The sequence below is a fragment of the Trematosphaeria pertusa genome (assembly GCF_010094035.1).
Source record: "Trematosphaeria pertusa strain CBS 122368 unplaced genomic scaffold BU26scaffold_8, whole genome shotgun sequence".
In the NCBI taxonomy this organism is placed as follows: domain Eukaryota; kingdom Fungi; phylum Ascomycota; class Dothideomycetes; order Pleosporales; family Trematosphaeriaceae; genus Trematosphaeria; species Trematosphaeria pertusa.
Window position 1 is genome coordinate 1,822,137 of NW_022987219.1, and position 26,826 is coordinate 1,848,962.

At 53.4% G+C, this 26,826-nt stretch overlaps 11 protein-coding genes across 11 annotated transcripts; 5 read left to right on the forward strand and 6 right to left on the reverse strand.

Annotated features, from left to right (window-relative positions):
• Positions 1–867: 867 nt before the first annotated feature.
• Positions 868–5,701, reverse strand: BU26DRAFT_336547 (uncharacterized protein). The gene is made up of 2 exons (XM_033822253.1): positions 5,190–5,701; positions 868–5,137 (listed from the first exon to the last, which is right to left on the reverse strand). Exons 1-2 carry the CDS (start codon positions 5,615–5,617, stop codon positions 1,102–1,104), a joined length of 4,464 nt encoding a protein of 1,487 aa, XP_033683508.1. The 5' UTR covers positions 5,618–5,701; the 3' UTR covers positions 868–1,101.
• An 869-nt stretch (positions 5,702–6,570) lies between these two features.
• Positions 6,571–7,653, reverse strand: BU26DRAFT_520186 (EF-hand protein). The gene is made up of 6 exons (XM_033829239.1): positions 7,613–7,653; positions 7,457–7,513; positions 7,336–7,351; positions 7,014–7,139; positions 6,750–6,962; positions 6,571–6,698 (listed from the first exon to the last, which is right to left on the reverse strand). Exons 1-6 carry the CDS (start codon positions 7,613–7,615, stop codon positions 6,664–6,666), a joined length of 450 nt encoding a protein of 149 aa, XP_033683509.1. The 5' UTR covers positions 7,616–7,653; the 3' UTR covers positions 6,571–6,663.
• Positions 7,654–8,001: 348 nt separating this feature from the next.
• On the forward strand, positions 8,002–9,408 carry BU26DRAFT_520188 (t-SNARE). Its single transcript, XM_033829240.1, has 3 exons — positions 8,002–8,076; positions 8,130–8,662; positions 8,712–9,408. The coding sequence occupies exons 1-3, from the start codon at positions 8,054–8,056 to the stop codon at positions 9,344–9,346; spliced, it is 1,191 nt and encodes a 396-aa protein (XP_033683510.1). The 5' UTR covers positions 8,002–8,053; the 3' UTR covers positions 9,347–9,408.
• Positions 9,409–10,020: 612 nt separating this feature from the next.
• Positions 10,021–12,021, forward strand: BU26DRAFT_531768 (GMC oxidoreductase; the record flags this gene model as incomplete). The annotated part of the gene is made up of 6 exons (XM_033831053.1): positions 10,021–10,051; positions 10,098–10,259; positions 10,326–10,504; positions 10,574–11,429; positions 11,542–11,589; positions 11,753–12,021. 6 exons carry the CDS (start codon positions 10,021–10,023, stop codon positions 12,019–12,021), a joined length of 1,545 nt encoding a protein of 514 aa, XP_033683511.1.
• A 16-nt stretch (positions 12,022–12,037) lies between these two features.
• Positions 12,038–13,990, reverse strand: BU26DRAFT_458867 (uncharacterized protein). The gene is made up of 2 exons (XM_033824992.1): positions 13,889–13,990; positions 12,038–13,065 (listed from the first exon to the last, which is right to left on the reverse strand). Exons 1-2 carry the CDS (start codon positions 13,899–13,901, stop codon positions 12,305–12,307), a joined length of 774 nt encoding a protein of 257 aa, XP_033683512.1. The 5' UTR covers positions 13,902–13,990; the 3' UTR covers positions 12,038–12,304.
• A 1,194-nt stretch (positions 13,991–15,184) lies between these two features.
• Positions 15,185–16,029, reverse strand: BU26DRAFT_520192 (uncharacterized protein). Its single transcript, XM_033829241.1, has 2 exons — positions 15,606–16,029; positions 15,185–15,553 (listed from the first exon to the last, which is right to left on the reverse strand). Exons 1-2 carry the CDS (start codon positions 15,971–15,973, stop codon positions 15,439–15,441), a joined length of 483 nt encoding a protein of 160 aa, XP_033683513.1. The 5' UTR covers positions 15,974–16,029; the 3' UTR covers positions 15,185–15,438.
• Positions 16,030–16,619: 590 nt separating this feature from the next.
• Positions 16,620–17,121, forward strand: BU26DRAFT_336745 (uncharacterized protein). Its single transcript, XM_033822255.1, has one exon. The coding sequence runs from the start codon at positions 16,731–16,733 to the stop codon at positions 16,980–16,982; it is 252 nt and encodes an 83-aa protein (XP_033683514.1). The 5' UTR covers positions 16,620–16,730; the 3' UTR covers positions 16,983–17,121.
• Positions 16,844–18,071, reverse strand: BU26DRAFT_520193 (kinase-like protein). The gene has a single exon (XM_033829242.1). The coding sequence runs from the start codon at positions 18,063–18,065 to the stop codon at positions 17,262–17,264; it is 804 nt and encodes a 267-aa protein (XP_033683515.1). The 5' UTR covers positions 18,066–18,071; the 3' UTR covers positions 16,844–17,261.
• Positions 18,072–18,648: 577 nt separating this feature from the next.
• Positions 18,649–22,258, forward strand: BU26DRAFT_520194 (uncharacterized protein). The gene is made up of 5 exons (XM_033829243.1): positions 18,649–19,096; positions 19,157–19,367; positions 19,417–19,986; positions 20,038–20,177; positions 20,226–22,258. The coding sequence occupies exons 1-5, from the start codon at positions 18,657–18,659 to the stop codon at positions 22,063–22,065; spliced, it is 3,201 nt and encodes a 1,066-aa protein (XP_033683516.1). The 5' UTR covers positions 18,649–18,656; the 3' UTR covers positions 22,066–22,258.
• Positions 22,259–22,856: 598 nt separating this feature from the next.
• BU26DRAFT_336747 (60S ribosome subunit biogenesis protein-like protein NIP7) lies at positions 22,857–24,362 on the reverse strand. The gene is made up of 8 exons (XM_033822256.1): positions 24,275–24,362; positions 24,051–24,066; positions 23,898–23,983; positions 23,778–23,847; positions 23,455–23,572; positions 23,247–23,293; positions 23,124–23,191; positions 22,857–23,067 (listed from the first exon to the last, which is right to left on the reverse strand). The coding sequence occupies exons 1-8, from the start codon at positions 24,293–24,295 to the stop codon at positions 22,942–22,944; spliced, it is 552 nt and encodes a 183-aa protein (XP_033683517.1). The 5' UTR covers positions 24,296–24,362; the 3' UTR covers positions 22,857–22,941.
• Positions 24,363–24,440: 78 nt separating this feature from the next.
• On the forward strand, positions 24,441–26,638 carry BU26DRAFT_336846 (nucleolar complex-associated protein 3). The gene has a single exon (XM_033822257.1). The coding sequence runs from the start codon at positions 24,507–24,509 to the stop codon at positions 26,547–26,549; it is 2,043 nt and encodes a 680-aa protein (XP_033683518.1). The 5' UTR covers positions 24,441–24,506; the 3' UTR covers positions 26,550–26,638.
• Positions 26,639–26,826: the final 188 nt, after the last annotated feature.

Genomic DNA, 26,826 nt, shown 5'->3' on the forward strand with positions numbered 1-26,826 from the left:
TTGGCGCTGGTCGAGCCTCGCTCAAGGGCCTACAAAGGGTCAAGCGACATGGAGATGACGTTGATCGATTTTATGTAATCCTTGGCTGCCTCGTGCTGGCTTAACGGCCAATCAGAGCTCCTTAGGGCCCATCCAGGGCCTTCGCCGTATCGACTTGTATGTCCCATTTCTAGCCACAAGCCTGACAGGCCGTCATCTGATACCTAGATATTATATGAGATAAAATTACAGCGTAATTGAATCCGAGATACCAACCGTTCTGGCGACGTCGCATGACACGGCCGCCACAGGGCTGACAATAACTGCTTAGCGCGGGGGAACGGCTCGGAAACCCGGATCAGACCATTTCATAAGTTTGGAAGGCGAAAAGAACTCGATGGTGGTGCTGTGGTGGAGTGCTGTTAAGCAATGAAAGAAGAGGCTCTCCGCAAATCAAGGGAGCGGCGATGATGCGAAGGTAACTTCCGGAGTGGCCAGTGTCAGGATGTTCGGAAATGGTCACCGGGCACGATTTTGAAGCGGAACTAAGCAAATATAAAGACGCGGTTGGAATTTCTATTACCTCAATGTTGAAGCACCTATCGTTTGTCCCGTCACGGCGTGCGTTCCTTCTCGTAGGGATGGACTTTGCCATTCACCTCCCTAGTCCCCTCCCGGAATAAGAAATACGGTCCCCTGCAGTCGCGCTGTTCTCCTTCACATTACCCAGCCTGAAGGCTCTCAAGCACCTTTACTAGTCCGCCCAAGCTAAGAGGGAGGAGGTCAGCTTCGCTTATTCAAGAAATACACGCACATTCTTTGCGGGCAGCCTGCAGACTGCATCTTCCGTGCTGGCAGGAAGAAGGAAAAAACGCCTGGTTTCGCATCCAGATTCACATTCAAATGCACTCTGCAAATTGGCACACCGACACTGCGAATAGTATACTGAACGCTTACGACTTGCTTGCCAGAACTACATAGATAGATAGACAAACGAGCTAATAAACAAATTAAATCCACACTATCTGGAAAATCCAATCCGGCAAGGCAGCGCACTCCGAAACCGAAAAATAAACAAAAACCCTCCCTTACCTTACCCAAGCATTCCACTCAACGTCCTCATCAACTGCCATCCTTAGCCTTCGTCTTCTGCCTCGTACGTCTAGCAGCCGGACTCCTGGGCTGCTCCTTCTCGTCCTTCTCTGCCGCCTTCTTCTTCCCACCTCTACCTCTCCCACCACGTCCGCGTCCAGCAGCTGTGCCAGTAGTTCCCGCCGCACCAGCGCCCCTACCGCCTCGGCCCCCCCGCCCACCACGCGCGCCCCTTGCTCGACCGCGGCCGCGCCCACGACCAGTGCCGGCGCCTGAGGGCTTATCATCATCGTTGTCGTCGTCAGAGTCCTTATGCGGCACATACAACGCTTTACTGCCTCTCTTCTTTCCCTTCTTCTTCTTACTCTTCTCGTCCTCGTCGGACTCTTCTTCCTCTTCCGGTTCTTCCTCGACATCGAGCTCAAGAGAAGGCGGCACAACGTACGTTGGGGTCTTTGACCTTGTCGAGCGGGTCGGCCGCTTTGGCGGTGGCTCTTCGGCGTCCAAAGCGTCGGATTCGGGCGAGCGTGTCTTGCGCTTTTTGGTTGTTTTGGTTTTGGTGGAGGGCTTCTTGCTGGGTGTCTTTTTGGGAGGGGATGAGACGACGACGTCTTCGACTTCTGCAGCTGGTGTGGGTGCAGCCTCCGCCACGGGCTCAGCTTCCTTAGGCTCTTCAGTCGTGCCTGGCTCCTCCGGAGTGGCCTTACTAGTACTCTCCTTCGGTGCCTCGACTTCCTCGTCTCCCGCAGCAGATTCAGGTTCGGGTTCGTTCCTGGGCTCGGGCTCGGTTCCCTTGTCTTCTCCGCTAGTGGCCTGCCCCTTTGGCGCTTTCTCCCGAATCTTCTTCTTCGGTCGCTGGTCGTTTTCTTCGTCAGATGAAGAAGAGGACTCATCGCGTTTGCGCTTTTCAGGCGGCGGCTTGGCGCCTTTAGTGCCCTTAGGCTCCTTTGGAGAATGCGCTTCGTCCCCGCTGATTTCCGGGGATGATGCCAATCCATCTGAAGATACGACTGGAGTCGCAGGGGTATCTGGATGAGTTGGAATAGCCTGTACAGATGCAGGCACTGTTGCGCTCCGAGGGGTAGTTCCTGTCTGGCCCTTAAATGGCAACACAGGACGATCACGCTTCGCATTCTCATGTGCCGTTATCAACGATGGACAGCTCTGCTGCAGGCCGATTCCGTGTTTCAAACCCGGAGCAGCTTCCACGAAGATGACGTCTAGACGAGGACCGTAGGGCAGACGGCGCTGCAGTGCCAACCGTGTATTCCGCAGAAGCTGGCCTTCGGCTTGAGTGACCCTCAGCGTTTCTTGGTTTAGTGTTAAGTCTTCCGCGTTTGTAGCGTTGAGGATCATGTCTTGAGCATTTCCGGCTTCGAGCGCGCACTCATTCTCCCGATGCTCGAGCTCTTCAGCGAGATTGCGGATTTCGTCCCGCCATTGGCCCGTGGCTGTGTTCCGGATATGGTGCCCGTAGACACCGCGGAAGGCAATGTCTGGCTGGCCACCAGAGGCGGCACGAACCGTTGCGGACCCATGCTCGTTTTCGAAGGCCCGTTCCCGTCGGGCTGCAGCATTTGCCCTCTCGTCGGCTTTGGCGTACTCTTCTGCCTCACCAGCTTGCGTGTCGTCCTCATCGTGCTGCGTGAATTTCCGATCTGCCCAGCTAGCTTCCTTTTGGATCTGAAGCTCCAAATGCTTTTCCGCCATTTCCACTCTCGAGCCCTCTTTGTATCTCACGGCCCTCTCATAAGGTCCGCTTTCTTTGAAGTCCAGCTTGAGGTCGTCCCAGACCCAAGCCCTCCGGACAAACTTACCCGCGGGCCAGACCTTCGCCTCTTTCAGGTGCGCGTATGTCTCTTGTTGGATGCCGGGGAGCGTCTGAACCAGATCTTCGCTCGTCTGTACGTGTTGCCGCTCATCCGTGTAAGTGAGCATTGTCCAGCCGATATTCTGATTCAGGAGCTTTGCGAGACGCCAGGATCCAATCTTGTCGAAGCAACGCGGCATGCGAACACGAAGGGACGTCAGACTTGTGAACTTCAGCGCATACTCCTTCCAGAAGCGCTGCCAGCCAAGTGCCTCACGGTTGTAGGCGGCTCTTCGGGCAAGGTGTAGCAGTCGCGCCTGCCGGTTCGAACTAGGCTCGTCTTCCGAGTCGGAATCATCCGATGGGTGGTCATTTGCATTCTCGCCTGTGGGTGGGCCACCCGCGCGCACACTGGCAAGACGCTCGCAGCCTGTTGGAGTTCGGGATTTAGGTTTCAGGGAGCGCCTGTTTGCCATCTTTTGCTTGCGACCATTTTCTGTTGTCTGCGAATGCGCGTGTGCTTGAGGACCTAGTAGCTCAGCAAACGGGCAGTTCTTGGAGTCTTTCCAAGGACACCCTTTTTGTGGGCATCGGGCGTGGGGTCCCGCATGAGGCTGTTGTGCTTGGATCTCCTCCAACCGCTCCTGGTCTAAGGGGTTCCGCAGGTCATAGAATATGCTGAGCGAATCGATGAGGGGCGCAATGGCCTCCAAGTTAGCGTCGAATGGCTGCTTCTTCCATTCGTCCCATTTACTTTCGTCGTATGGCCACCCCCAGTAACAGCTGGGGAGATCGGGATCACGTCTCCCGATGAGGATGTGTACGGTTATTCCAGCGGCTTTCAGGGATTTGAACTGGGCTTCCAGATGTGAGACAGGATAATCGGTCTCGCTGCTGAGAAGCCATTCATCTTGGAACGTTCTTGGCGCCAGAGAAGCGTCTTCCCTCTGAACCGGAACCATGAGCGAATCCCAGTCAAAAACAGGTCGCCACTTGAATGTCTTCTCCACCCACGGTAGTACGTCCCCAAGGCCTTTGGAGGTAAATCCTCTGTAGTCAGAAGCCTTCTCGAAGTCTCCAGTTTCCGGCCGATCCTGTACAAGTGCGAAAGGGTGTAAGGGATCAGTGCTTCTTTCCTGTAGTTCGGGTGCAAGCGCGAACAGCTTTGCACCACCTCGGGCAACGTTCCCATTGATTCCATTTGCCGCCCTACCACCCGATTGCCTAGCTTCGGCATTGTTCTTGTGGTGTGCAAGCTGAAGCTTCTTGAGCAACTCTGGCAGAGTGACTGCCTTCGTCTTGTTGAGTACTCGGGCCGTATGCTTGTGCCCTTTTCCATCCAGGCTGCACTTGAAGGAATCTCGGTTCGCATCGGGGTCACCTTCATCGAAGGAGTCGTGGGAATCATCACCAGATTCGTCGCGAGCGTCGGCTGTACTGTGGGTACTGGGGCTTGACATATCGTCTGCGTGGCTAGACGTGTGAGCGGAGCTTGGGTTGACAATTGTTCCACTATTGTCGCGATAGAAGTTCCATTGTTTCCTCCTGTAGACATGGCCATCTCGATAGTCGTTGCGGTCGCCACCACCCAAGGCCCTTTTCGTTGCTGGGAGATACCAGCCAGATTCCTCAGGTAACATCTTATTATGTTCCTCTTCATAAGTATCTATGCGGTTTTGGTGCGCTGCACAGATGGCCGCTTGGCGGATCTCCTCATCATCCAGGCTCGCCTCCTGTTTCTTCAGCGGGTAGATCTGGACCCAAGCACCGAGGTCAATGCCGACTTGCCGTATGCTCGGTTTTAACTCGGCCAACTTCTCCAGGAAATATCTGAGGAATGATATGGAGAGCCGGAGCTCAACAGTGCTGACGCTGTCCGATACATACTTGGCTATGACCAAGATGAGTCCGCAGACTTCGTCGTGGACGGATTGGAGTTCCTGAGCGCTGTTGTCCCGACTATAGGCACCCCTAATGGACAGACGCTTCAACTTCGTGCATTTCGGCACAATATGTTCGACAATGCGGTCCCGTATTAGGCGCGAGGCTTGCGAAGGGTTGTTGCGATCTCGAACTCGCCAGTCGGGAACCCCGAGCCACAGGAGGTTCTTCAGGAGGCGGGACTTTGAGAGTTTTCTCTCCAGGTAATCAAGCCAGAGCGTAGCTTCTCTATCTTGCCTGATAGCCTCCGTCTGCCCGAATTCCGGAAGATTGCTCAAATCGAGGGCGACCAGGCCTGGGAGGTTTTCGGCAATCCTGCCCACGTAGTAGAGTCAGCTTAGGTCTGCTTGAAGAAGAGTATACCTACCATTCTAAGTCCTTCACCGTCATCCACCAAGCGACCGCAATGCGTTTCACGAACCCGCGGTTGCCATTTTTAATCCTCTTCTGGAAGAGCAGCCAGCGTCTCTTCGGCCCTGGATATTCGATCCACTCGCCGTTTGCCGCAAACCCCCGTTCGCGCTCCCACAAGAGCCGCCTCTTGCGTTTTCCGTCGTCCACCTCGAGGTCGGCTTGGCCATATCCTCCGTCATTGTGGAGAGTGCGGATATTCGCATCGCCCTCTTGCCAATCCCAGTACGTGAAAGGCTCATAGAGCAATGCCTCTTCAGCGATGCCCCTTTCTACGCTATTCTTCGGGCAGGCGATCTGGAACGCGGCGCTCGCTTCTCGTCCAGCGAAAATGAGGATCCTGAGCTTAGTTTCCTTCCGTAGGCGACGTAACTGGTCCCACATAGTGGCGGCTAGCACACTCCGTACTAAGTACGTGTCAGACTGCCGCTTCGAGTCGATATAGTGGTGCGGTAGATTTCGCTTCGGGTAGGCGCGCGGATATGGGCTCAGAGAACCGTAGAATGATGTAGATGTCTGAGAATTCCCCACCTCGTCTGAATCGACACGTTGCTCACCTCACGGCAAACAAAACCTTGCGCTCTATTCTTTGTTCGCGACGCCGCGACTCCATCCGTTTACGGGCACAAAGAACCCATGTGCCGGAAAGGGACAAGCGAAAGAAGTCGCCATTCGCTGCAAACTTGGCATCCTCATTTTGTACGGTATGCGGCTCCATGTACCCAAGTATCGTCATTCCTGGATGTCTTCATCGGTATGGCATTCCTCTGCGCCGGCCGCATGCCGACGGGTTAGTCATCGACGCACCCACCGCCGAACACACCGAAGCGTTTCGCAGTCATAAGAGGGACGGCTAGGCCAGAAGTGATTACCATCTTGACAGTTGATCAAAATCTAAAAGAAAATATCTTTGGAACCTCAGAATATCGTGAGAACTGGACTGGGGAACACGTCAGTTTGCGAGAAGGCACATTCCAATGCGGCCGCCACGAGTTAGCGATAGAATTTAAAGTAGCAGACATTCCCAGACGTACCGAAAGTCGTTATGTTCTGTTTCCAGAATGTGCAATATCGCAACCTCCAGGTCTGTTCTCAGCTGCAGCCTGATCATGTGATCGGAACTAACTGCTCCACGGCTGATGCCAAGTCGTCAAGCTTATCCGGGCCGGCTGGTCCCTGCATGACGAAGTATTAATATGCAATACTATAGACTTCACTAACTGAGGCACGAGGCGAAGGCATAGAAGAATGGATTGAGGATATCGAGCTCGCCGTGTTCCAAATTGACTGTTGGCGGAGAACCTGCAAAGGCGACCCCAAGCAATCGAATAGGGGCACCAAAGGGAAACCGATCCGTCACCCGTTGCAAGAATTCATCGGCCGTTTCACCTGAAATGCCTAACACCCATCCAAAAACAACATCGTCACATCTACTTCTGCATCATGAGCTGGACGAACTCGTTATCTGGAGCCAAGGTCAGCGCGAAAGTGTGCCATCAGGATAGAGGAGGCCTACAGTCGATCCGACCGTCGCCGTCCTGGTCAGCCTCCCGGATCATCTCATCGACCTCGTCGTCGGTTAGTTTCTCGCCGATGGAGGTCATGACATGGCGCAATTCGGCGGCGGAGATGAAGCCGTTGTTATCGCGGTCGAACACCTTGAACGCTTCTCGGATCTCCTCCTCTGAGTCGGTGTCCTTCATTTTGCGGGCCATCATAGTGAGGAATTCTTGTTGCAGTCAGCACTTGGCCTGGATTGGGAGCGGCGCGAGGATGGTACCTGGGAAGTCGATGGTGCCGTTGTTGTCAGCGTCAACCTCGTTGATCATGTCCTGGAGCTCGGACTCGCTGGGGTTCTGGCCGAGCGAGCGCATCACGGTGCCCAGCTCCTTGGTGGTGATTTGGCCTGCCATGCAGCATGGTCAGTGTGTTGTTCTTCGTGACTGGTTGTGCGACGCAGCGAGCGATGACGCGGAGGGCTCGGTGGGGGCCAGCCCAACGCCGCGCGACGTCTGGTGCGAATACCGTGCGAATACCGTGCGAGGGCTGCCCGTAGCGCGTCGCGGCGGATATGCGATCTCGGAAGGGGAAATTGTACTAACCATCGCCGTCCTTGTCCTATACGAGGTCCATATCAGCTCACATTCTACTTTCAGGTGGGCGCTCTGCAGGCGGCTAGGCAGCAACAACAGCAGCTGCAGAGCGAGCAGAGGGGGAACTTACAAACAGAGAGAATGCCTCCTTGAACTCGGAGACCTGCTCCTCGGTAAGAGAGTCAGCCTGCGACAGCTGGTCAGTATACGCCGCCAGGCGAGGGCTGGGCTATGATGATGTTTTCCCAGGGCGGGGTATGCGAGGGGGAGGGTGGGGCACACGCACCATGGCTGCTGTAGAGGGTGCTTGCGCAAGGTATCTAGTGGGTTGCTCGAGTGGGTGTTCGACGGTGTCTGCTAGCGGTTCGCGTCTGTGGAGAAGGAGGAGTGGTAGTTCGGGGAGAGAAGCGTAGGTGTTGATGCGGCTGGAAGAGTTGGCAGGTGAAATGATTAAGGGCTGAAATGAGTGGGTGTTGCCGCTTTCCCTGTTGGGGCGCGCGATTACGCACTAATTAGCCCCTTCCTGGCGGGAAGTGCCGCTAAATGCGTCACGAAACAGCCCTGGCCGTGCACAGTCAGCCCGCCAAGCCGGGACCCCCAGCTGCTCCTGCGATGCGGCTCTGCGAAAACGTCCAGCTATCACCCACTGTCTCGCTGTCAAAACGCCCAGGCAACACATCTCCCCTGTCTATCATGACATAGCGCCTTTGCGTCTCGCCTGCCGACCATGTGGCGGGACCGAACGAATCTGTATGCCATCTTCAGTGCGCCTAGCTATGCCTCCGCTGACGGAGCCTGAACAGCTTCATTTCCTATCGCCAGTCGTATTCGCACCACCCGCCCAAGAAGACGCGATATGGCGGCCCAGCTTCGAATGGCTTCGGCGACAGCCGGCGCATGTCCGAGGAGCGCCAGGGGCTCATGTCTAGCGGAGCCTACGAGGATGACGGCGATGCCGTGATCGAGATGGACCTCCTGCCTCCGCGGTGGCTCGATATCCAGGACGAGATCACCGAACAGCTCGCAGAGATCGCGAAGCAGACGCGCAAGCTCGACCAGCTGCACCAGAAGCATGTGCTCCCCGGCTTTGACGACGAGGACGTAAAGAAGCGGGAGGAGCGGGAAATTGAACAGCTCACGCAGAACATCACGCGGGGATTCCAGAGATGCCAGAAGGCGATCAAGCGGATAGAGATGATGGTGCGCGAAGCCAAACAACAGGGCAATATCAGCAACGGCGAGGAGATGATGGCCAAGAACCTGAAGATCTCGCTGGCTTCGAGAGTCGGCGAGGTGAGCGCCATGTTCCGCAAGAAGCAATCTGCCTATCTGAAAAGTCGGTTGTCCTTTGTCTATGCGCTATCTATTGCTGACGTCGTTTCCAGAGCTCCGCGACCTCGGCGGCTTTGCCTCGCCCTTCCGCTCTGCTACCCCTATCCAGAACCCCTACAATGACCCTGCGCTCATGGAGTCTGACGCCGATCGCTCATTTTCGCAATCTACTCTGCTCCAAACGAAGCAGCAGCGCCTCCGCCATGACCCCAACGAAGCCCTCATAGCCCAGCGCGAGCGCGAGATCGAGGACATCGCCCAGGGCATCATCGAGCTCGCCAACATCTTCCAGGAACTGCAGACAATGGTCATTGACCAAGGAAGCATGCTCGACCGGATAGACTACAATGTTGAACGAATGGCAACTGACGTAAAGGAGGCAGACAAGGAGCTGAAGGTTGCTTCGGGCTACCAAAAGAGAAGTATCAAGAGGAAGATTATGCTACTCCTCGCCATTCTGATCGCCGGGGTATTTATTTTGCTGTCGCTCAAGTTGAGCCGAAAAGGAAGCAGCAAACCAGCGCCGGCGCCACCCCACATTCCCGCGAACCCTCCGCGCGAAGCGCTAGCACCCGCACCAGAGCGACTGCGTGGTAGACGGCAATCAATGACTCTACGACCGAGCCGAGATTGGCACCGGCGGAAAAGACGGTTATGGCAGGAAGCAGGAGATCCATTAGCATTTTGAGCGACTTGGTTCTTTTGTAAGATATTCACTAATGAAAGATCCAAACTTAGGACACGCTCCAACATGATGTTCTACGGCCTTCTGATGACTATGAGCAGCAACAGGCGCAGCATAGCACACCTCAAAGTGCATCGCGAGCAGCTCCCGTGTTTCAGGCGTGCAACGCCGAGACAGCATGCTGCATGATATATCAAGGCGCCCCCAAGGCTCACTTCAACCTAGAAAGCGGTTCCAATCATCAGTCGATGGGCCCAGGTACCGGGAGGGAGTTCCTTCGCTTACGAACAGACGGCTAAATGGACCGCGTTTGCCCCGACCGTATGGGAAAGGTCGATCTGCGAACACCACAACCGCCCCAAAATATCAAGAACTAAACGGAAGGGCGGGATCACCTCCCTTAGTTCCCGCCAATGAAAATAACAGGAGCCCTGGAGGTGCATGTATAACATAAAGCCGCATGCAGCCCACGATATGAGGAACTAGCGGACAAGGCATCCATGCATGGTCCTTATACCTCAGCCTGGGTTGGATATAGAGTACCTCTACATCCAGCCGCTCTTATAAAGTCTAGGGTACGCTTTTAGCGCCTTCAAAAGACGCTATATAGCGACTGTGATCCTACTTAACCTCTCTTTGTGGTCTCGCGAGGTCTCCCAGCAGCACCTTTCCTTACTATGAAGCCACAGCTCCTTCTTCCAGCTTTATGTTAGACATACCCTCCGCGGCCCGTCCTCACGGCTAATCAGAACAGTAACCGCCTCCGCCTCCGCCTCCCCACTAAACCAAACATGGGACTACATCATCGTCGGCGGGGGAGCGTCCGGGATTCCTCTCGCAGACCGACTTTCTGAGTCTGGGAAATCCGTTTTGCTGATCGAACGCGGATTCGCTTCGTCTGGAAGATGGGGCGGTAGTATGTCTCCCAGGCATCGCATTCTAGCCTCTCCGATAAGGATGGTTTATTGACGATGCCATCTAGCATGGAAACCTTCCTGGCTCCAAGACACGAACCTGACTCGCTTCGACGTTCCTGCCTTATATCAATTTATTTGGACGAATCTTACTGACAACTCTGGAATAATCTGCCCTGATGTCAGCACGCCAGCGTCATGTGTCCTCGGTGGTGGAACGGCTATCAACGCCGGGCAATTCTACCTGGTGTGCCATTCTTCTTGCCCTTGCCTCATGCCCCATAATATCAAAGAGCTCCCACTAACACCCCTCTAGCCAACGCCCATGGACTGGGATCTCACTGACATGCCTCCCGCCTGGCACTCCCAACACATGCGCTCCGCCACCGCCCGCGCCCTATCTCGCCTCCCCTGGACAGACACACCTAGCATGGACGGCGAATCCTACCTGACAAACGGCTCGCGAATCACCATCTCTCTGCTCACGAATTCCTCCCTCCCGCACGCCTACAAGCTCATCCGCGCAAACGACCACCCAGAAACCCGGGACCACGTCCTCTCACTCGCAGAGTACTTTTTCCAAAGCGGCGAAAGAGGCGGGCCCATGGCTACGTATCTCGTCAGCGCAAGCAAGAGGAGAAACTTCCATCTGCAGCTCAACACCACTGTGGCCCGGGTCCTGCGCACCGGGGACCACGCAAACGGCGTGCAAGTCGGGCCTACGTACCCGGGCGGTCTGAACGGAACTATCAAACTGACTCCCAAGATGGGCCGCGTCATCCTCTCCGCAGGCGTCTTCAACACCGCAAAGATCCTCTTCCGCTCCGCCATCGGCCCGCGCGAGCAACTCCACATCGTTCAAAATAGCACGGATGGCCCCTTGATGCTGGACGAAAAGCACTGGATCGAGCGGCCGGTGGGTAGGAACCTCGATGACGCGCCGTCCGTGTATCTAGCAGTTAGTGGGTTCGCGCTGGACACGTACGACTGGGAGAGTCTCTGGGATAAGCCGCCCGCCGCAGACGTGCAAAGATATCTGCATAACCGCTCCGGCCCGCTCGCGGAGATCCAACCTTCTCTCGGCCCGGTGTTCTGGGATGAAATCAGAGGAGAGGATAGTAGAACGCGCGTTGTGCAATGGACTACTAACTCGGGCGTGCTGAATGGTCAAGGTACATTCTCCTCCTTCCCCCCTTTCCTTCTCCTCACGCAGCCCCCGTCTACCTACGCAATCTGCCCATGTAAACACACGAATCCTCAGCTAACACACTATGCACCCCCCAGGCATCCTCGCCTTCGCCGCCAACCTCAACCGTGGCCACACCTCCCGCGGTGCCCTAACCCTGACCCCCCACGCTCTCCATCAACATCTCCACACCGCCCTACTTCAACGACGCCGGCGCCCACGACTTCGCCGCCCTCCTCTCCTCCTCCACCGCCCTCCTCACCATCCTGCGCAGCATACCCAACGCGACGCTTTTCTATCCGCCGCCAGGGACGGGGCTGGAAGACTATCTCCGGGCGGCGATTGCGACGCAGCCGCTGCTGACGTCGAATCATTGGGTGGGGAGTACGCGGATGGGGGCGAGTTGTGAGGAGGAGGGGGATGCTGTTGTGGATGCGGGGACGAGGGTTTGTGGGATGGCGAATTTGCATGTTGTGGATGCGGGGATTGTGAATGGCGTGTCGACGGCGAATCCGCAGGGTGTGTTTATTACGGCTGCGGAGCGGGCTGCGGCGATAATTTTGGAGATGGATGAGTAAAGGATATAAGACAAGCGGCTTTTTATACATCAATATGATGGGTTTAAGCACCCACAATTCCCGTTGACTTGTGTCTAAAACCGAAAGACACCATCGGTAAAACAATTGCCTGGAGAGTTTCGGTCACCATCCCTCTCAGAAGTGACGCCCCATAGTAATGCAAGCAATAAATCTGTTCCCAAGTGTAGCATGCCAGCCCACCCCAGTTCCTGTGGGCCGTGTCCAATACCGACTCCTAACGCCACGCTCTTCTGCCATGTTCCAACATGCGGTGTAATGCATACTACCTATTCACCGCGGTGAAACCAGCACCCGAAGCGTCTGTCATCTCGGTATCGCCATTCTGCGCCTCGCGGACCTCAGGCGGTGGATTAGCACCCGAATGAGACCGCGCTCTACCCGCATATTCTAACTCGCTCTCCGCTGCGGGTGCGCGCCGCTCGTCGTATGCCGGGTCGAAGTAAGCGCCACGTGAGGGCTCAGGCGCACGTTGTGGTTGAAGGGGCGGGAGGGAGTGGAGAGGTGGAAGGACGGGCTGGCTCGCGCCGTTGACCGCGTGTGGAGAGGTGGCGCTGCCTCCGATTGTGCTGAAGAAAGGGTTCGAGCGGCTCGGATCTGGGGTGCTCTGGGCGGAAGACATAGGATTCATGGGGTGCAGAATCTGCTGATGATGTGTGCTTCCGGGGCTCGCATGCTGCGCGCCTGACATTCCGCTGCCGCTGCCTACTTGTCCTCCGGCGGGCGGCGTCCCCTTACGGTGGCTCCGCTTGCTCCTTAGCGGCTTGTCCGTGGGCGTTGGCGGTGGACTGCTGCTCCGGTCTGAATCGTCGACGTTGTATTCCATGTGCTTGTGTAGTTGTTCGAGAAGGAAGGCTCGCTCAAGGCGCATCTTCTGGACACCGCGGTTCAGGCGCTTGATTCGTAGGCGTGTACCGTCATTGTTTTCCTCGATGTCATTTATGCGGCGTTTGAGCTCGATGCATTTCCTGTAGTATGCGGTCTCGACGGAAGGCGGTAGGTCTTTCTGAGAGAAAGCCCGGGCTGCTATAGGGTCTGTTAGCCCAATAACCTCGATACAACAGTGCAGAACAACGCTGGGGGCTAAAAATCAATACGCTCGATCCAATCCTCGAATCTCTAGGTGCTGTCTGGGATACGGCAGGCCGGATGGCTAGGGGTGGTGGCTGGATCGGGAAGAGTGTAAAACTCAGCCTTATCGGCTCCGATCTCTTCCAGGCTCGGTTTAATGCGCTGGATCTGAATAGCAGGGCTCTAAATGATGTTCGGTGGATAGTAGGCTCTGAAGTTGAGACTGACGGCGACGACTCGATCGAGGGGAGGATATGTCTGGAATTCATCCTCTCCGAGATTTGGCAAATTCAATTCAATGCGCTTGAGCGGGTCCGCAGAACTTCGCGCATGGGCAGCCATACTAGTAGCGAGGGGAAAGACGAGCCACGAGGCAGGATTCGGGGCCATGTTCTTCAACATTCGCAAGGATTGCAGTCGCCGCAAGGAGGTAGGGAAAGGTCCACAGATGCAGCCGGCGGCGCTTCGGCGGGAGGGCGTAATTGCGTAAACTCCTCTAGGAACAGATTCTTTTCCTTAATAGGCGATATGGACCCATCCGCCCGGCGGAACATGGCGACGTTCGATGCTCTGTATGACGAGCGAAGTCGTCGATGGCCACTGTGGGAGGCCTGTGGCTATTTAACGGGCTCATTGCTTTCCAAGCGGTGTTTCCGGCCGCGTATCTCCCAGTCTGAAATTGCCGTCCAGAGATCCAAAGGTCGTGCCGTATATCGAAGAGATCCGGGAGAGAGTTCGAGAGGCGCATCCGCCAGCGTTGCGGGAAAGAGCCACGTACCTGTTTGCGGCATCTTGCCCAGTCGTTTGTCGAAATTGCGAGCCTAGATATGAGTCGTCGAAGGGGTGAGAGGACGACGTGAGGAAGTGGTGCGAGTTGGTGTGTCTTGTTGAGGGATAGGAAAGCCGCCGCGGTTGAAGCTGGAGCAGCGCGCCAAGTCCGATCGGCATTTAGATTTTCCGAGCCGAATCACCTCGAATGCTAGCAGTGCTTTTTCTTTCCACGGTAACTTCCTCTCTAAAAGTAACATTCTAGACGCACGCTAAGCTACTAAACACGTATAAGCTACTTACTAAAAACCTATCTTACTTATAACTGTTTAACTTTTTACTGTCGTTTGGGCTAAAGGTGTATGCATATCACCATCATAATCACGGTGACCTATCAGGCTCCCGCTGCCTTGAAGCTAACGGTGAAAAGCCGGTGATCCGCAGAATTTCAGGTACACCATTAGCATGGGACCTTGCACGTGAAAATGACATGCTCGTGAGGGCAGTGCAAACAGGTAAGGCGTCCAAAATAGCACATGACCCGAGACCTATTGCCCTCTCTTTCGTTCGCTGGTAGTAATATCAAGCAATGTCTCGTGATTAAAGCTTCGTTGCTATAATCGTGGCGAGTTCCTATTTGTTAGCCACAATCTGCAGGACACTACAAGAGGTTACATGGCCAAACCGGTCTTAGCACCGCCTACAACGCAATCAACTGATACTCTCCGGGAGGGTATCACAAAGAGGCACTGCCTATCCCAAACGGCCGCAGCATGCGAGCCCTTTCTCAAGCTTCAAATCGCTTAAGCAATCTAGCTCTAACAACTCGCTGGCACTGTTAATACTATTAGAGACGTTGACCTTGTGTTCCTGTACGCCTTCTGACCACGCTAGCGAAAGAGCGTGCAGCGAAGTACTCTTGCTAGTTGCTGCTTAGATTGAGGCATTCTCCGTTGCAGTGAGAGTCGATTCTGTAAAGGCAGGTTCCGTTTCGGACGTGATCGGTCGGTCGTTTGTTGCCTGCTCCTGTGGAGCTGCAACGATCCCTGCCTTGCATTGTCTTCTGTCGCTCTCTAGTCGCATGCATACCTAGTCTGTAAATGGATCCACCGCGCTGCATTGTCGTCGAAGGGTCTCTCTAGATTAAAGCACATTTCTTGCCTCTGCTTTCACTCCCAATCGCTCTCCGTTCAACATTGCAATATCACTATTGACGTGGAATATGTGCGAACAAAACTGTCATCATTACCAGCAGTGCGGGCACTTGTACGCCTTCGACTACTCTCGATGCGCCACTGGTCGAAGCCGCCCTGGCAATTCTCTTTGTGTTCCTGCGACCGGACGAACTCGAGATCTTCCTCGAGCGCTTGATGCAAGAGATCAAAATCTACCTGGATTGTGCCCAGCCTGTCAAGGAGTATCACCTCCAAGCTCTGAACATTCTCAGTAGTTGTAAGTCCGGCGAAATTCAATACGAGATTTGCAGCTAATGACGAGCTAGCATTACAATCATATTGACTGTGGCGAACTGTTCCCCTATCCATATGCCAAGATCAATGCCTACGACTTCCCCGCCCGCCTAGTTCTACCCCAAGGATAGAGAATATCGCTGTACTGTCGAATTTTCTTTATGAGGTTTTCCCTCTCAAGGGGACTCTGAATTAGGGCGACTTGGCTTTCTACGGTGTTAGATAGCGTTCTAGGCAATAGAGTTACAATGCGCCTACAGTTCTCCGTGCCCATCGCGGCGAATGCGATAGACCTCATGTGGTAGCTTTCCAAAATCCGGGTTTTCTATTGAACCTTGCTCCATATCAAGTGTGATGTGGAATCTAGTCTGCCGCAGCTCGGGATCTTGAAAAGGCTCGATGTGTGCGTAGTGCCTATCCTCTTCCCATTCTGTAATTGGACGGCCAGCGAAAGCGAGGTACGTCTTGATGGCGTCGTCGTACTCTGAGGGGTCGCCATCAGAGAATTCATTCACTCGTAGTCGAAGAATTACGCGTTTCGCCTGGGCTTTGGTGGCGGAGATCAACGACGGATCATCCGGTTGCGTTTCTGCAGAGCCTGGTTTAGGGCCCTCAACCTCGGACATACTAAGAGAGGGGAGCTGAGTGTTGAGGCAGGTGGAATAAGAAGCGAAGATAGAAGTGTGAATTGGTGCAAAGGTTGGGGCTTGTCCGAACTGCTGACATAACAGGCTTGGCGTTGCTTTCTACAGCTCCCCGCTGGACGCAATCGAACCGTCACTATTCATATGTGACCTCAGGCCCCTCATAGTGAGACGGCAAACTTTCAAGGCTCTGAACAACTACCACCACCTCCATATCTATCGCTCTTTGCTGTCTCTATCTTGAGCTAAGGATGGGCTCAAGAATGTGGGTCGCGTCAGAGCTTTGAGCTTCTTTCACGCGCCGGCGACGGTCATCAACGCGGTGTTTGACACGCCTATACGAGCGCTCACCCTTTCTAACATGGGTTCCTAATTGCCAATCCATATCTTCCAGCTTGGCGCTGCTTGAACAAACTTTACGCCAGCATTATGTCGCATGCGGAGGATGAAAGAGCAACGATAAGATTGTTCCAGAACGCCGAAGTCCTGCTGGATGAATAGGCCCAGCCACCTACAATCCAGGCGAGTATGACGATGAAATAGAGCGGCAGGTGCCGTAATATCCTCAACCCCGCACTGCGCCGCCGTGCTGAAGCATGGGATCAACCAATTGGGGCATGAGGGCGAGCTTTAAAATAATCTCAACTCTATAGCCCCAAAATGTTCACATCTCATCTTCCAACTCCCTCGCGACCGATCCCTTCAATGAGCCGGTCTCAGCTTACCAGTCAAGGTAACTATGACAACTGGCAGGGTCTTTGGGATCAAGACTGCTAAGATCAATATCAGAATGTGTGAACGACTCATCGCTACCACGAGCTACCGCGGTTGTAGCAAGGAGTGCAACATAACGTCAACGTCTATCAACCCGTGTGAGAATGCCAGAAACACCGGGACTCAATGCACCGACCCTAAGGATGTCCATCTTGGTAACACGCGAAGCCGTGCCGAGTGTCCCAACCATAAAGATGAGGGATATTCTCAGCGCTAGAATACATAGCTGGAAATGACTAGAGGGCGATGTGCTCGTGCTCGCGCTCGTTTTTCAGACTTTCAACACCGGATTGATGGTAGGAATACTTAGTAAAGAAAACCATGTCAAGTTGCAGAAGGCGCAAATGCAATTTTGTGCACTCATTACTGCCCTGTTCTCAAACTCTAAAAACACTCAGTTGCTGGCCTTTAAACGTCCAATATCAGATCAATAACCGATGCGGAAGAGTCTCTTCCTGATCTTGACAATCGTGTCGCAAGTGTCACTACGTTACTCTCACGAATGTTGGATTATTTTGCTCATGTAGTCGACTATTTCTTGAGCAGAACGAATCTCACCGCGCCAACACCGCTCGATCATCTCGCCGCAGGATAACTTCGAGACGTCCGGAAATTCGTGCGCCTGATACCGTCTCCGCACTTCTTCGCTTGACACTTCTTGATAAGGTGGTGCTCCAGTGAGGATATAGTACATTGTACTTCCAAGGCTGAATAAGTCGTCTTTCATGGTTTGTGGAGAATTCCAGTCGAAATTGGGAGGTTCAAAGCGTGTCCCAGGGCAAGCCGTTGCTCGCGAGCCTCCCAAAGAAGAGCCACCAAAGTCCGTAATTCGAAGGCCAAGGGATGCATCCAGCAAGAAGTTTTTCGGCTCTACATCGCAGTGCATAACCTCAGCTAAATGAAGCAATTGTAGCCCTTCCGCCGCCTCTTGTATCCAACGTAGCCGCTGCGGGAGAGATAGCGTATAATTGTGTGCGCTCAGATATGCGCTAAGATTGCCATTAGGCATATACTCTAGCGTTAGAACGCAGCTGTCGGGATCCCAGTTGATTAATTTCACGAGACGCGGGTGAGGAGGGAGCTTGTTGTAGACGGCGGCTTCGATGGTAAGATCTCGACGACACTGAGCCTCTCGGAGGCCCGGCCAGGGGGATTTGACGACGGCGCCGGACGGCAGGCGCTCTACAATGCTGGAAACTCCGCCAGCGAGGAATGTGCCCTTCCAGTTGATGGCAATATGCTCGACTCGTCCTTCAACCCGGTTTCCTTTTGTGTCTTTGAGCAGAGTCGGGAAAGTCATAGTGTTGGAAATAAAGACGAAGTCGCAAGAGCGACGCCCGGGCGAAGAAGAAATTCCAATTTTAGGCCCGCTAAGCTTAAAGGGTACTAGCCATAATTAAATTACATAACTATGTTTTTCTTCTAATCTCCTGCGAGCCTTTTATTTATTACTATCTAGTTATAACTTATTTATGTAACGTTAGTTATTTAAGAAACACTGGTTGATTTTCCTTGCTTGGCATTTTTGAGGGTTCGTTTGTGTGGGGGGTTCGTTTGTGAAGTACGTTATTTTAAAGGCTGCCTTTCGCAACGTCATCTGAGCTCTCACCGGAGTCGCTCCTAATGTGTAGCGTTTAGAGGTGTGATCATAATTGGCTGTTAAAGTCTCCAAGGTTTTCTTCCGGCCGGTGACCGCAGCCTGACATGGCAAGGCAGAACAGAAAGTCTTGTGCGACGAAAGCGGGGTAAGCGGCCAATCGAAGCCGCAGTCAAATCGCTCACTTGTCAGCCTTGCCTTATTCTGGGCGGCTGAAAGATCCAGCTTAAATACTCGGCTTTCTTCTACATGTAGATTCCACAGGGCTGAACGTCTCAACATGCCCCCTACGCAATGGCCGACCCGTTCTCCATCGCGGGGAGCGCTGTCGGCGTCGTCTCACTCGGCATCAAGGTCTGCGAAGACCTCGTCACCTTCATTGGCCATGTGAAGGATGGGAAGAGCGAAATGTCTCAGATATCGAGCCGGATGGACAATCTGGCCGACTGCCTCGAACGACTTCAATCTAGCGTTAACGCAGTGAAGCCCTTAGCTGAGGGTGTAGCACAGGAAGCCGATGCGGGGATCAGTGCCTGCGCGACGGCGCTCGGGAGAATACAGGAGAAGCTGCCTCAATCAAACCAGCCCAGTGGCAAGGGGCACTTCTCTCGCCTCCTGGGAGAGTGGAAGACGCGTCTAGGGTATCCATTCCGAAGAGCTGAGCTATTCGCCCTGAAAGACATGGTTGAAAGCGTCCAGCAAAATTTGATTGTGGCTTTACAAGCGCTTCAGCTGTAAGTTCTTGACTACTTCACCTACCCTGTCGCACTGTACAATATCTGACCGTGTTTCAGAGCCCAACAACAGGCCAGTCACAATTGTTTGAGTGGCGAGCTTGCCAACTTCGCTCAGTTGACGATATCCGATACGCAAACAATACAGCGTGAGCTTACAAGCTTACGATCGGACGTCAAGCATGTTGGAAATGCGGTGCACCCTGTCCAAGACGAAGTCCGGGTTCTGACGGAGCAAGTGATTTCACTCACTAGCTCTGTTATGCGTCTGGTGTGATGTGCTTGTTCAGACGTTGACCTTCGTAGCTGACATCGGACAGGAATCAAGAGTTACGAATGTTTTCCCTGACGCCTACTCGCCTTCTAAGATTCATAAAGACGCACGTCAACTGCGTCACCTGCATAATCGTCTACGGAAAACGGATTCGACCTCGATAGGGCACGCGGTCAACACTTCTATACTCTGTCAATGCCGAGGAACAACCAGAGCAAGGACTTTGTATAGTTGGTCGAGTTGGGCCTCAGCACCCTTTTCTATTTTGCAAGAGACGTTTTTGGCGCATGAAGAGGATTGTCCATACTCAGCGTATTCAGAAGCTCGAACTAGCTTGCAACTACGCCTCTCATTTTGCACCTTCCTTTTCAAAAGAAAAGTGCAGCTGGCGCTTCAAGTGCAACGCGGAGCTGGACCTTTCGTCGTCAACCACTCGTTGCAGACCTATCGGATCGTGCCCGAATCATCGGCGGCTTTTACACTGATGGACGAGTTCCAGAATCACATCGGAGAACTAGGCGCAGCCCAGCAATACATAAGGAGGCTACGGGAGCTCTTCGGTAATAGGGAAGCAACACCTCATGATCGGCTCGCTGATGGGAAAACTTTGCTACATGTAGGGCATGCTATAAACCCCAGCAAGATTGGAATCTGCTAATATACCTAGGCGCTATGCTCAGTAATCTCCAAATATCTTGTTGATTGGAATGTTGGTGTAGCCTCAGATGAGTCCCCGTTTGCAGCTTTGATATTCTTTCTCGTCAATGCAATGGGAAATACAATTCTCGAGGCAGATGACAGTGGCCGGTGCGTAGCTTCACCTCAGCTTTCGAGCGTTCGGCTAATGGTTGTAAGGTCTGCCCTTGATCACTTCGCTGCGCTTTGGGAAGGCTGGAATTCAGGTATCGGCCATTTTGACCTTGGCCAAAGCCGCGACGCCAAGGTTTCAGACTACAAAACTGTGGTAACGAGCTTGAATCAAAAGGGAATTTTAGAGGAGATGGACGCTAGCACTGAGATTTTGCTTTCAGTGTTGACCAAATCACGAAGAGGATTACAAGATGCGATCCGTCGTCATCCGAATATCCATTCTATCGATTCTAACCGCGTCTGGCTTTCTCAATCCCTGAGAATGTCGACGGTCGGCGGATGGACAGAAGGTTGCGAAATTCTCATACAGCATAGCGCCCTAACCGCCCCAGGACCCCTTCGCTCCAGCATGATGACGCAAGCTATTAAGTGCAACGAATTGAGTACCGTACAGTTCTGGTTGCGACAGAGACGAACTGCAAACGGCGAGCAGCTACGCTGTATCGGCCACATTGAAACGGCACTTGTCCTGTGCTCCAAGCGCGAATCCAGAAACGGCATTCGAGCTGCCCTCGTGAAAGAGTTGGTGAAACAACGTGAGCGGCTTAAAATCTTGGGCAAAACCCACTTGGGAAACAATAAATTCGTTCAAAGAGACGACAGACTGCTCGATGCTGGTGCTCGGAGGGTTTTCGATGCGCTAGCGCGACGAGGGGTGGAAGTTCCTGCTTCTTTACGCCCTGTCCAGGCTAGCGTCTATCACAGCCGATTACCACTCAACATAACGATGGCAGAGGAACTCTATAGTGTTGGGTTTCGCGACGTCAAAGCATCGGATTTTGGCCGGGCTAGTAATCTTGTCTCACCGCTGATTTGGAATGCTGCAAGCGTATACAACCGCGACCGCATCCGCGATACTCTTAGCGTCTGCAAGTGGCTCATATCGAAAGGAGCAAGATTGACAGAAACATGGCCATATTTGGATATGGCCGCTTGGAAGCTGTTGGGGTATCAGGCTGGCAGGTGGATGAGTTCCCCTCTGTCTACTTCGGCCAAGGACTGGAAATCCCTGGTTCTAGCACTACTCGGATCTACCTATGTGGATGAATGTAGCTGCGCCTGCAGTGATGGAGGCTGTTCACCCCTATCCTCATTCTTCAGGGGCGCCACGGAAAGCGAGGACACTCGGGTCGAGAAGCGGCTATTGATTTTCCTTCTAACCTCATGGATCGCACCCGCTGCACGAAGCCACCGTCATCTCGTCACTGCTCTGCTTCGGTCCTTGACATTCTTGCAACTGGGCCTAAGGCACACATGCTGCCATATAGCCCCCATTGCTCGAGATCGTAGTGGTTTATTATTCCTTTGGAAGCACGATTCAACTGGGCTCCTCACCCGGATATGTCTAGGTCCGTGTCATGACTCGGTTTGTCTCAAAGAAATCCGTGAGGAGGATGAATATCTTCTCAAACGACTGGAGGCTCTAGTGAACAAGTTCGATACAGCATACGACACGCAAGGCCAAGACATCGTCGATTTCGTTATGGGGTTCTGGAGTGAGAGGATGTTACGTGAACTGCAAGAGCAGGCAGAGATGGACAAAGAAGAGCACAACCATGGCCGCAGGCTGCTTGGCATCACGCAACACGCATTCGACCCTTCAGTAACGGGCCTGGTAGGCGAAGTGAATCTCGATGATTTTGTTTTTCCCAAGGATTCTTGGTATAGACCGATAAAAGTTTCGCAAATTTTACCTTCGGTTCGTACGTTAGATGAGCTGGGCGGGGCATTTGTACCGGACGACGATGACGAGGAAGCGGAGGAGGAGAGGCCTGAGGAGGAGGAATATGGCGATGATGGATATAACGATGACGGGTATATATGAGGAAGAGGAAGGCTTCGAAGCCGAGGAGACAGATGACGAGGCATCAGGGGATGAGGGATCATAGAATGCCATTTAGTTTCCAGACACGCATCAAGGCCTAGGGTGCAACGTAACTGATGTGATGTTTCGGACTCTGACGGATGCGGAAACAGGAAATGTCAGCAATATCTAAGCCGTTCTCCGGCAATGTTCTACCCTGCGAAGGCCTTCGGGATGAGTGAGGTCTGCGGCCCAAGGTTTCTCCCGGCTTGGAAGCCTTTTCAAAGTGATGAGACGGAGATTGACAACGTTGTAGCACTCATATATCAATCTGCTCTGATTGGCGCTGCCGCCTGCGCCATCAACGCCGCTTAGATCGTATTCCTAATGTTTTCGCGAATACCTCATTTACCTGATGTGTCGAATGAACGTATGTCCGCAGCGGAAGACGAGGCCATTGACGCGGTAAAAAAATCGATCAAAGAGCTGATGGCGCATGCGGCCGGGACGGTGTTTTGTATGAGGGGTTTTGAGGGGTCGAGGAGTGGGCTGAAAGGATGATGTTATGGAACAGTTGTGATTGTCGGTGCGGGAGTTGGATTTGCAGTGGGAGCTTGGATGTGAGATGGTCAGATATATCGAAACTTTGATCATGAGATCGGAATTCTTTATATCTACCGTTCATATCTCTGGGTAGCCGCTTGAGAACACCTCCCAGTCATGGTCATCCTTCTCTCAACGCCGTAATGCTTAGAGGCTTTACCCACGTCCGGGGCGCCATCATGGTCCCTGGTCGCAAACAAGCCTTACCGCGCGGAATAAAGCTGCTTGAAGGATTTATATTTCGAACGTGGAAACCTAGTCCACATCCCTCGTCCGGTAGCGCAGTTGTAGTCCTTATGTAGTGAACAGCGTATCTTCTTCTCTCAGATACTCCCCGATATCTGCTTGTCTGAACGTGACGATGCCCGTCGGATCCAGCTTCCTCGCCTCAGCTGTTGATCGTGCGCTGACACCGAAGCCCTGAGCCGGCACGTCAGCACATCTATTGCTATATCCAAAAATCGATGACTACTCACTAGTGGCGTGTCGTTCATACTCAAGACGACCACGCCTTGATGCTCGGGGCAATCCTCACTCCAGCGGCCTGCAAAGGTAGGATTAGCATACGTTAGGGGTGGATAAATGACTCAAGTACGTACCCACATGCGCCTTAAGCACATTGCCCCCGTACAGAAATGGCATCTCTCTGAGAGGTCCAGTGTCAGCACAGTCTTTCAGAGTTGGAATTCGATACCCCGATGTCCCACCACAACGCTTGATGCATCATGAAGGTATCCAGATGTGATTCCAGATTCCAAGAGCAACCATTTTGAGCTGGGGAAAGGAAATCGTCAGCCGACGACTTACCCATTGCTTTTCACCCAAACTTTGTACCGCGCATGTGGTGCGATTATGGGCAAGGCGGTTATGTGAACGCGAAACTTCCCGGTCTTCGTGAACTTCCCTAAGCAGGTGCCCAGGGAGACTGAAAGTAAGGGAACAGGTTAGCAGCGTTCTAGGGTTATAAGACTAAACAGAGCCAACAGGGAGTAGCACCCAAGCTGTCTCATCTGAGGCTTCATCAGCGAGCCATCGCCGCTGGGAGTGCGTCTGAGAGCCCTCCCAGTAGCAGACTCCGGACTTCGCGGGAAAGGAGATAGGTCTGGCATATCCGCCCACGCTTCACTTACGCAAGGCATCTCGTTTGACTGATGTGGCGAGGTTGGCCAATGATTCTCTGACATAGTAGACTCGGCTGCCCTACATGCGTGTTAGACTTGGGTCGCGGAAAGCAGAGGTGTTCTATTTACCTGGACACGAAACACGTGACGCTCGGATCCGCCAGCGGTAATCAGGCCTTGGATGCCTTTGCCGCAGTATGTTGCCAGCTTTTCGACTGTGCTCTGTATCAGCATGTCATGTTCATTCATGAGGAGGCGGGCTTAGGGTAGCCGTGTTCTTACATAGAGTTTTCGTTTCCTGGGGTCATCATTAGCACAGGCACACGGTACAGAGACATATACAACGAAAGAGGAAGCCGATAGCATAGAGCCTATCTCAGTCGTATAGCCCATTAGAGGTACCGAGAGCGCCACGCGGGCTGGCATTGAGATCAGAGCCATATGCTTGATGGCAGGAGCCAGTATTCTAAAGACATGCTCCGATATGCGACGGCCAATCTACGTACCTGTTCCGTAAGCTGCCGCATAGTGAATGTAGCTCTTGAGATGTTGCGCTTCTGATAGGAAGTTTGTGGTTTCGTTTGATGCCAGCTGCGGCAGGAAAAATTATGGGAGGTCGGGTAAAATTGACCTCTTTCCCCGACGCCAAGACAAAAATTGTTCGGGTGGGAAAAGCTATCCCAGCTCCTCCGCACCACCGCAAACACGCCTCATTCAAGCACAACTTATTCAAGCACAATGTCGCGCGTACCGGCCGCGAAGAAGCGACGTCTCTCTCCTCCGGAATCCGCCCCCTCGGACTCGTCGCCGCCGCCTCCATCCCATAAATACAAGTCGAGTTTTCTTGCCAATGCTGCAAAGTGGGATCTCGAGCAGGACTACGAACAGCGACCTAGGAAGATAAAAAAGCGGAAAGAGAATAGCAAATTACTAGTTCGGACATCAGAGGGATGGGTGGCACCGCCGACAGTGCCAGAGGAGAGGGAGGAGGATGGATCGGACAGCTTTCTGGGGACGGAGAGTGAGGGGGAAATAGAAGACCAGGAAGAAGCCGTGGAGGAGAAGCCGAAGGTCCCACCACGGCAACAGATACTTGAGGCAAAAGAAGAGCTTGCACGGATAGCGAGCCTAGTCAATGAGGACCCGGAAGAGCATATCGGGGCGTTGAAGACGCTGGCAGGCCTCGCCGCTTCGGAGAACACCACGGTCCGGAAACTAGCCATAGCAACGCAGGCGGCCGTCTTCAAAGATCTGATACCCGGCTATCGCATACGGCCACTCTCCGAAGAGGCCATGGGTGAGAAGGTGTCGAAGGAGGTACGGAAACTGCGCGATTTTGAGCAGAAGCTTGTGTCAGGCTATCAGAAATACGTACAAGAGCTGGGCACATTGGCAAAGTTGAGTGGGTCTGGAGCACCCGAGCAGTCAGCCAGTCTGGCGTCGGTCGCAATTGCCTGTGCATGCAATATGCTGCTTGCGGTACCGCACTTCAACTTTCGCAGCGAATTGCTAAAAATCTTGGTCGGCAAGCTGAGTACGACGCGCGTGGATGTGGATTTTGTGAAGTGCAGAGAGACGATGGAAAAGCTATTTCACGACGACGAAGACGGCAATGCTTCGCTTGAAACAGTCACCATGTTGACGAAGATGATGAAGGCCAAGAACTACAACCTTGATGAAAGCGTCCTGAATATATTCCTCCATCTTAGGCTACTTGCCGGGTTCTCATCCAGGGCTTCATACAACTCCGTGGACAAGTCGGACGAGCACCAGGGCAAGAAGATCAAGCAAAAGCGCGAATTCCGGACGAAGAGACAGCGCAAATTACTAAAGCAGAGCAAGGAAATCGAGAAGGAAATGAAGGAGGCAGATGCGGCTGTCAGCCATGAAGAGCGTGACAGAATGCAAGCAGAAACGCTCAAGATGGTCTTCGTTGCCTACTTTCGGATCCTGAAAGCGCGCTCGCCGAAGCTCATGGGAGCTGTCCTGGAAGGATTGGCCAAATATGCCCATCTCATCAATCAGGACTTCTTTGGTGATATCCTGGAAGCACTCAGAGATATCATCAGCACGGCTGAAACGTCGGGAGATGCCGAAGCCGATGGAGACGCCGAATCGGACAGATATGAAGACAACGAGTTGCCGGAGAGAAACCTCACCCGGGAGTCATTACTTTGTGTTATCACTGCGTTTGCCCTGCTTCAAGGCCAGGACGGCGCTACCGCGGCGTCGACGCTCAAGCTGGACCTGAGTTTCTTCATCACGCATCTTTACCGGACACTTCACGCTGTTTCGCTCAACCCGGACATCGAGCGCAGCGCTAAATCTTTGCACCTTCCCGATCCTCATGCATCTCAAGCGCAAACACAGCCGGAAGCGACCAACAAGATCAATGTGCAGACAACCATCGTATTGCTCATCCGGTCCCTGTCTTCCATCCTTCTACCTCCCACAGCACTTCGTGCCGTACCTCCACTCAGGATCGCCGCATTCTGCAAACAACTAATGATAATCTCGCTGCAGCTACCAGAGAAGTCTTGCATTGCAATGCTCGGCCTGCTTAACAGGGTGACGAATACTCATGGCCGCAAAGTTTCTGCCCTTTGGAATACCGAAGAGCGAAGAGGCGACGGAATTTTCGACGCGCTAAAACCAGAAATCGAGGGTAGCAATCCATTGGCGGGGACGGTATGGGAAGGCGAGATTCTGCGGAGGCATTATTGTCCTACAATTCGAGAGGCTGTGGCGGGCATAGAGAAGAACGTCATGGCGGCCAGATGAGTTGCGGTAGCACAATATTCGAATTCAGTCTGCGAAATGGAGGATTCCTACTCGTATTTCCACAATTCACGTTCGACTTCGGCACTGCAAAGCCGAACACGGCCTCTTTTCCAGGATGTGTTATGCAAGGCACCCCGGGTTTATGTTCAGTGTCACGGAAGCCTGGCGACACTTGAGCTATTCTAGGTTCCAGATATGCGAGCAGCGAACTCGACAACGCTCCCGGGGAGCGCACACTCTTACCCAGGTACGAGACGTGCATCTGTGTTCGCGCATC

Coding starts and splice junctions, on each gene's coding strand:
- BU26DRAFT_520188 (XM_033829240.1), top strand. CDS start 8,054: ATGTGGCGGGACCGAACGAATCT. Junction 8,077..8,129: donor TGGCGGGACCGAACGAATCT/GTATGCCATCTT, acceptor GAGCCTGAACAG/CTTCATTTCCTATCGCCAGT. Junction 8,663..8,711: donor GCAATCTGCCTATCTGAAAA/GTCGGTTGTCCT, acceptor CGTCGTTTCCAG/AGCTCCGCGACCTCGGCGGC.
- BU26DRAFT_336846 (XM_033822257.1), top strand. CDS start 24,507: ATGTCGCGCGTACCGGCCGCGAAGAAGCGACGTCTCTCTCCTCCGGAA.
- BU26DRAFT_520193 (XM_033829242.1), bottom strand. CDS start 18,065: ATGACTTTCCCGACTCTGCTCAAAGACACAAAAGGAAACCGGGTTGAA.
- BU26DRAFT_520194 (XM_033829243.1), top strand. CDS start 18,657: ATGGCCGACCCGTTCTCCATCGCGGGGAGCGCTGTCGGCGTCGTCTCA. Junction 19,368..19,416: donor CTAGCTCTGTTATGCGTCTG/GTGTGATGTGCT, acceptor GACATCGGACAG/GAATCAAGAGTTACGAATGT. Junction 20,178..20,225: donor GAGGCAGATGACAGTGGCCG/GTGCGTAGCTTC, acceptor AATGGTTGTAAG/GTCTGCCCTTGATCACTTCG.
- BU26DRAFT_520186 (XM_033829239.1), bottom strand. Junction 6,963..7,013: donor CGGCACCATCGACTTCCCAG/GTACCATCCTCG, acceptor GACTGCAACAAG/AATTCCTCACTATGATGGCC. Junction 6,699..6,749: donor CGGCGACGGTCGGATCGACT/GTAGGCCTCCTC, acceptor CCTTGGCTCCAG/ATAACGAGTTCGTCCAGCTC.
- BU26DRAFT_336547 (XM_033822253.1), bottom strand. CDS start 5,617: ATGTGGGACCAGTTACGTCGCCTACGGAAGGAAACTAAGCTCAGGATC. Junction 5,138..5,189: donor ACGGTGAAGGACTTAGAATG/GTAGGTATACTC, acceptor CTACGTGGGCAG/GATTGCCGAAAACCTCCCAG.
- BU26DRAFT_336745 (XM_033822255.1), top strand. CDS start 16,731: ATGACAACTGGCAGGGTCTTTGGGATCAAGACTGCTAAGATCAATATC.
- BU26DRAFT_336747 (XM_033822256.1), bottom strand. CDS start 24,295: ATGCGGCAGCTTACGGAACAG. Junction 23,573..23,777: donor AGTCAAACGAGATGCCTTGC/GTAAGTGAAGCG, acceptor CCTTACTTTCAG/TCTCCCTGGGCACCTGCTTA. Junction 23,068..23,123: donor GTATGAACGACACGCCACTA/GTGAGTAGTCAT, acceptor GTGCCGGCTCAG/GGCTTCGGTGTCAGCGCACG.
- BU26DRAFT_520192 (XM_033829241.1), bottom strand. CDS start 15,973: ATGTCCGAGGTTGAGGGCCCTAAACCAGGCTCTGCAGAAACGCAACCG. Junction 15,554..15,605: donor CGCGATGGGCACGGAGAACT/GTAGGCGCATTG, acceptor CACCGTAGAAAG/CCAAGTCGCCCTAATTCAGA.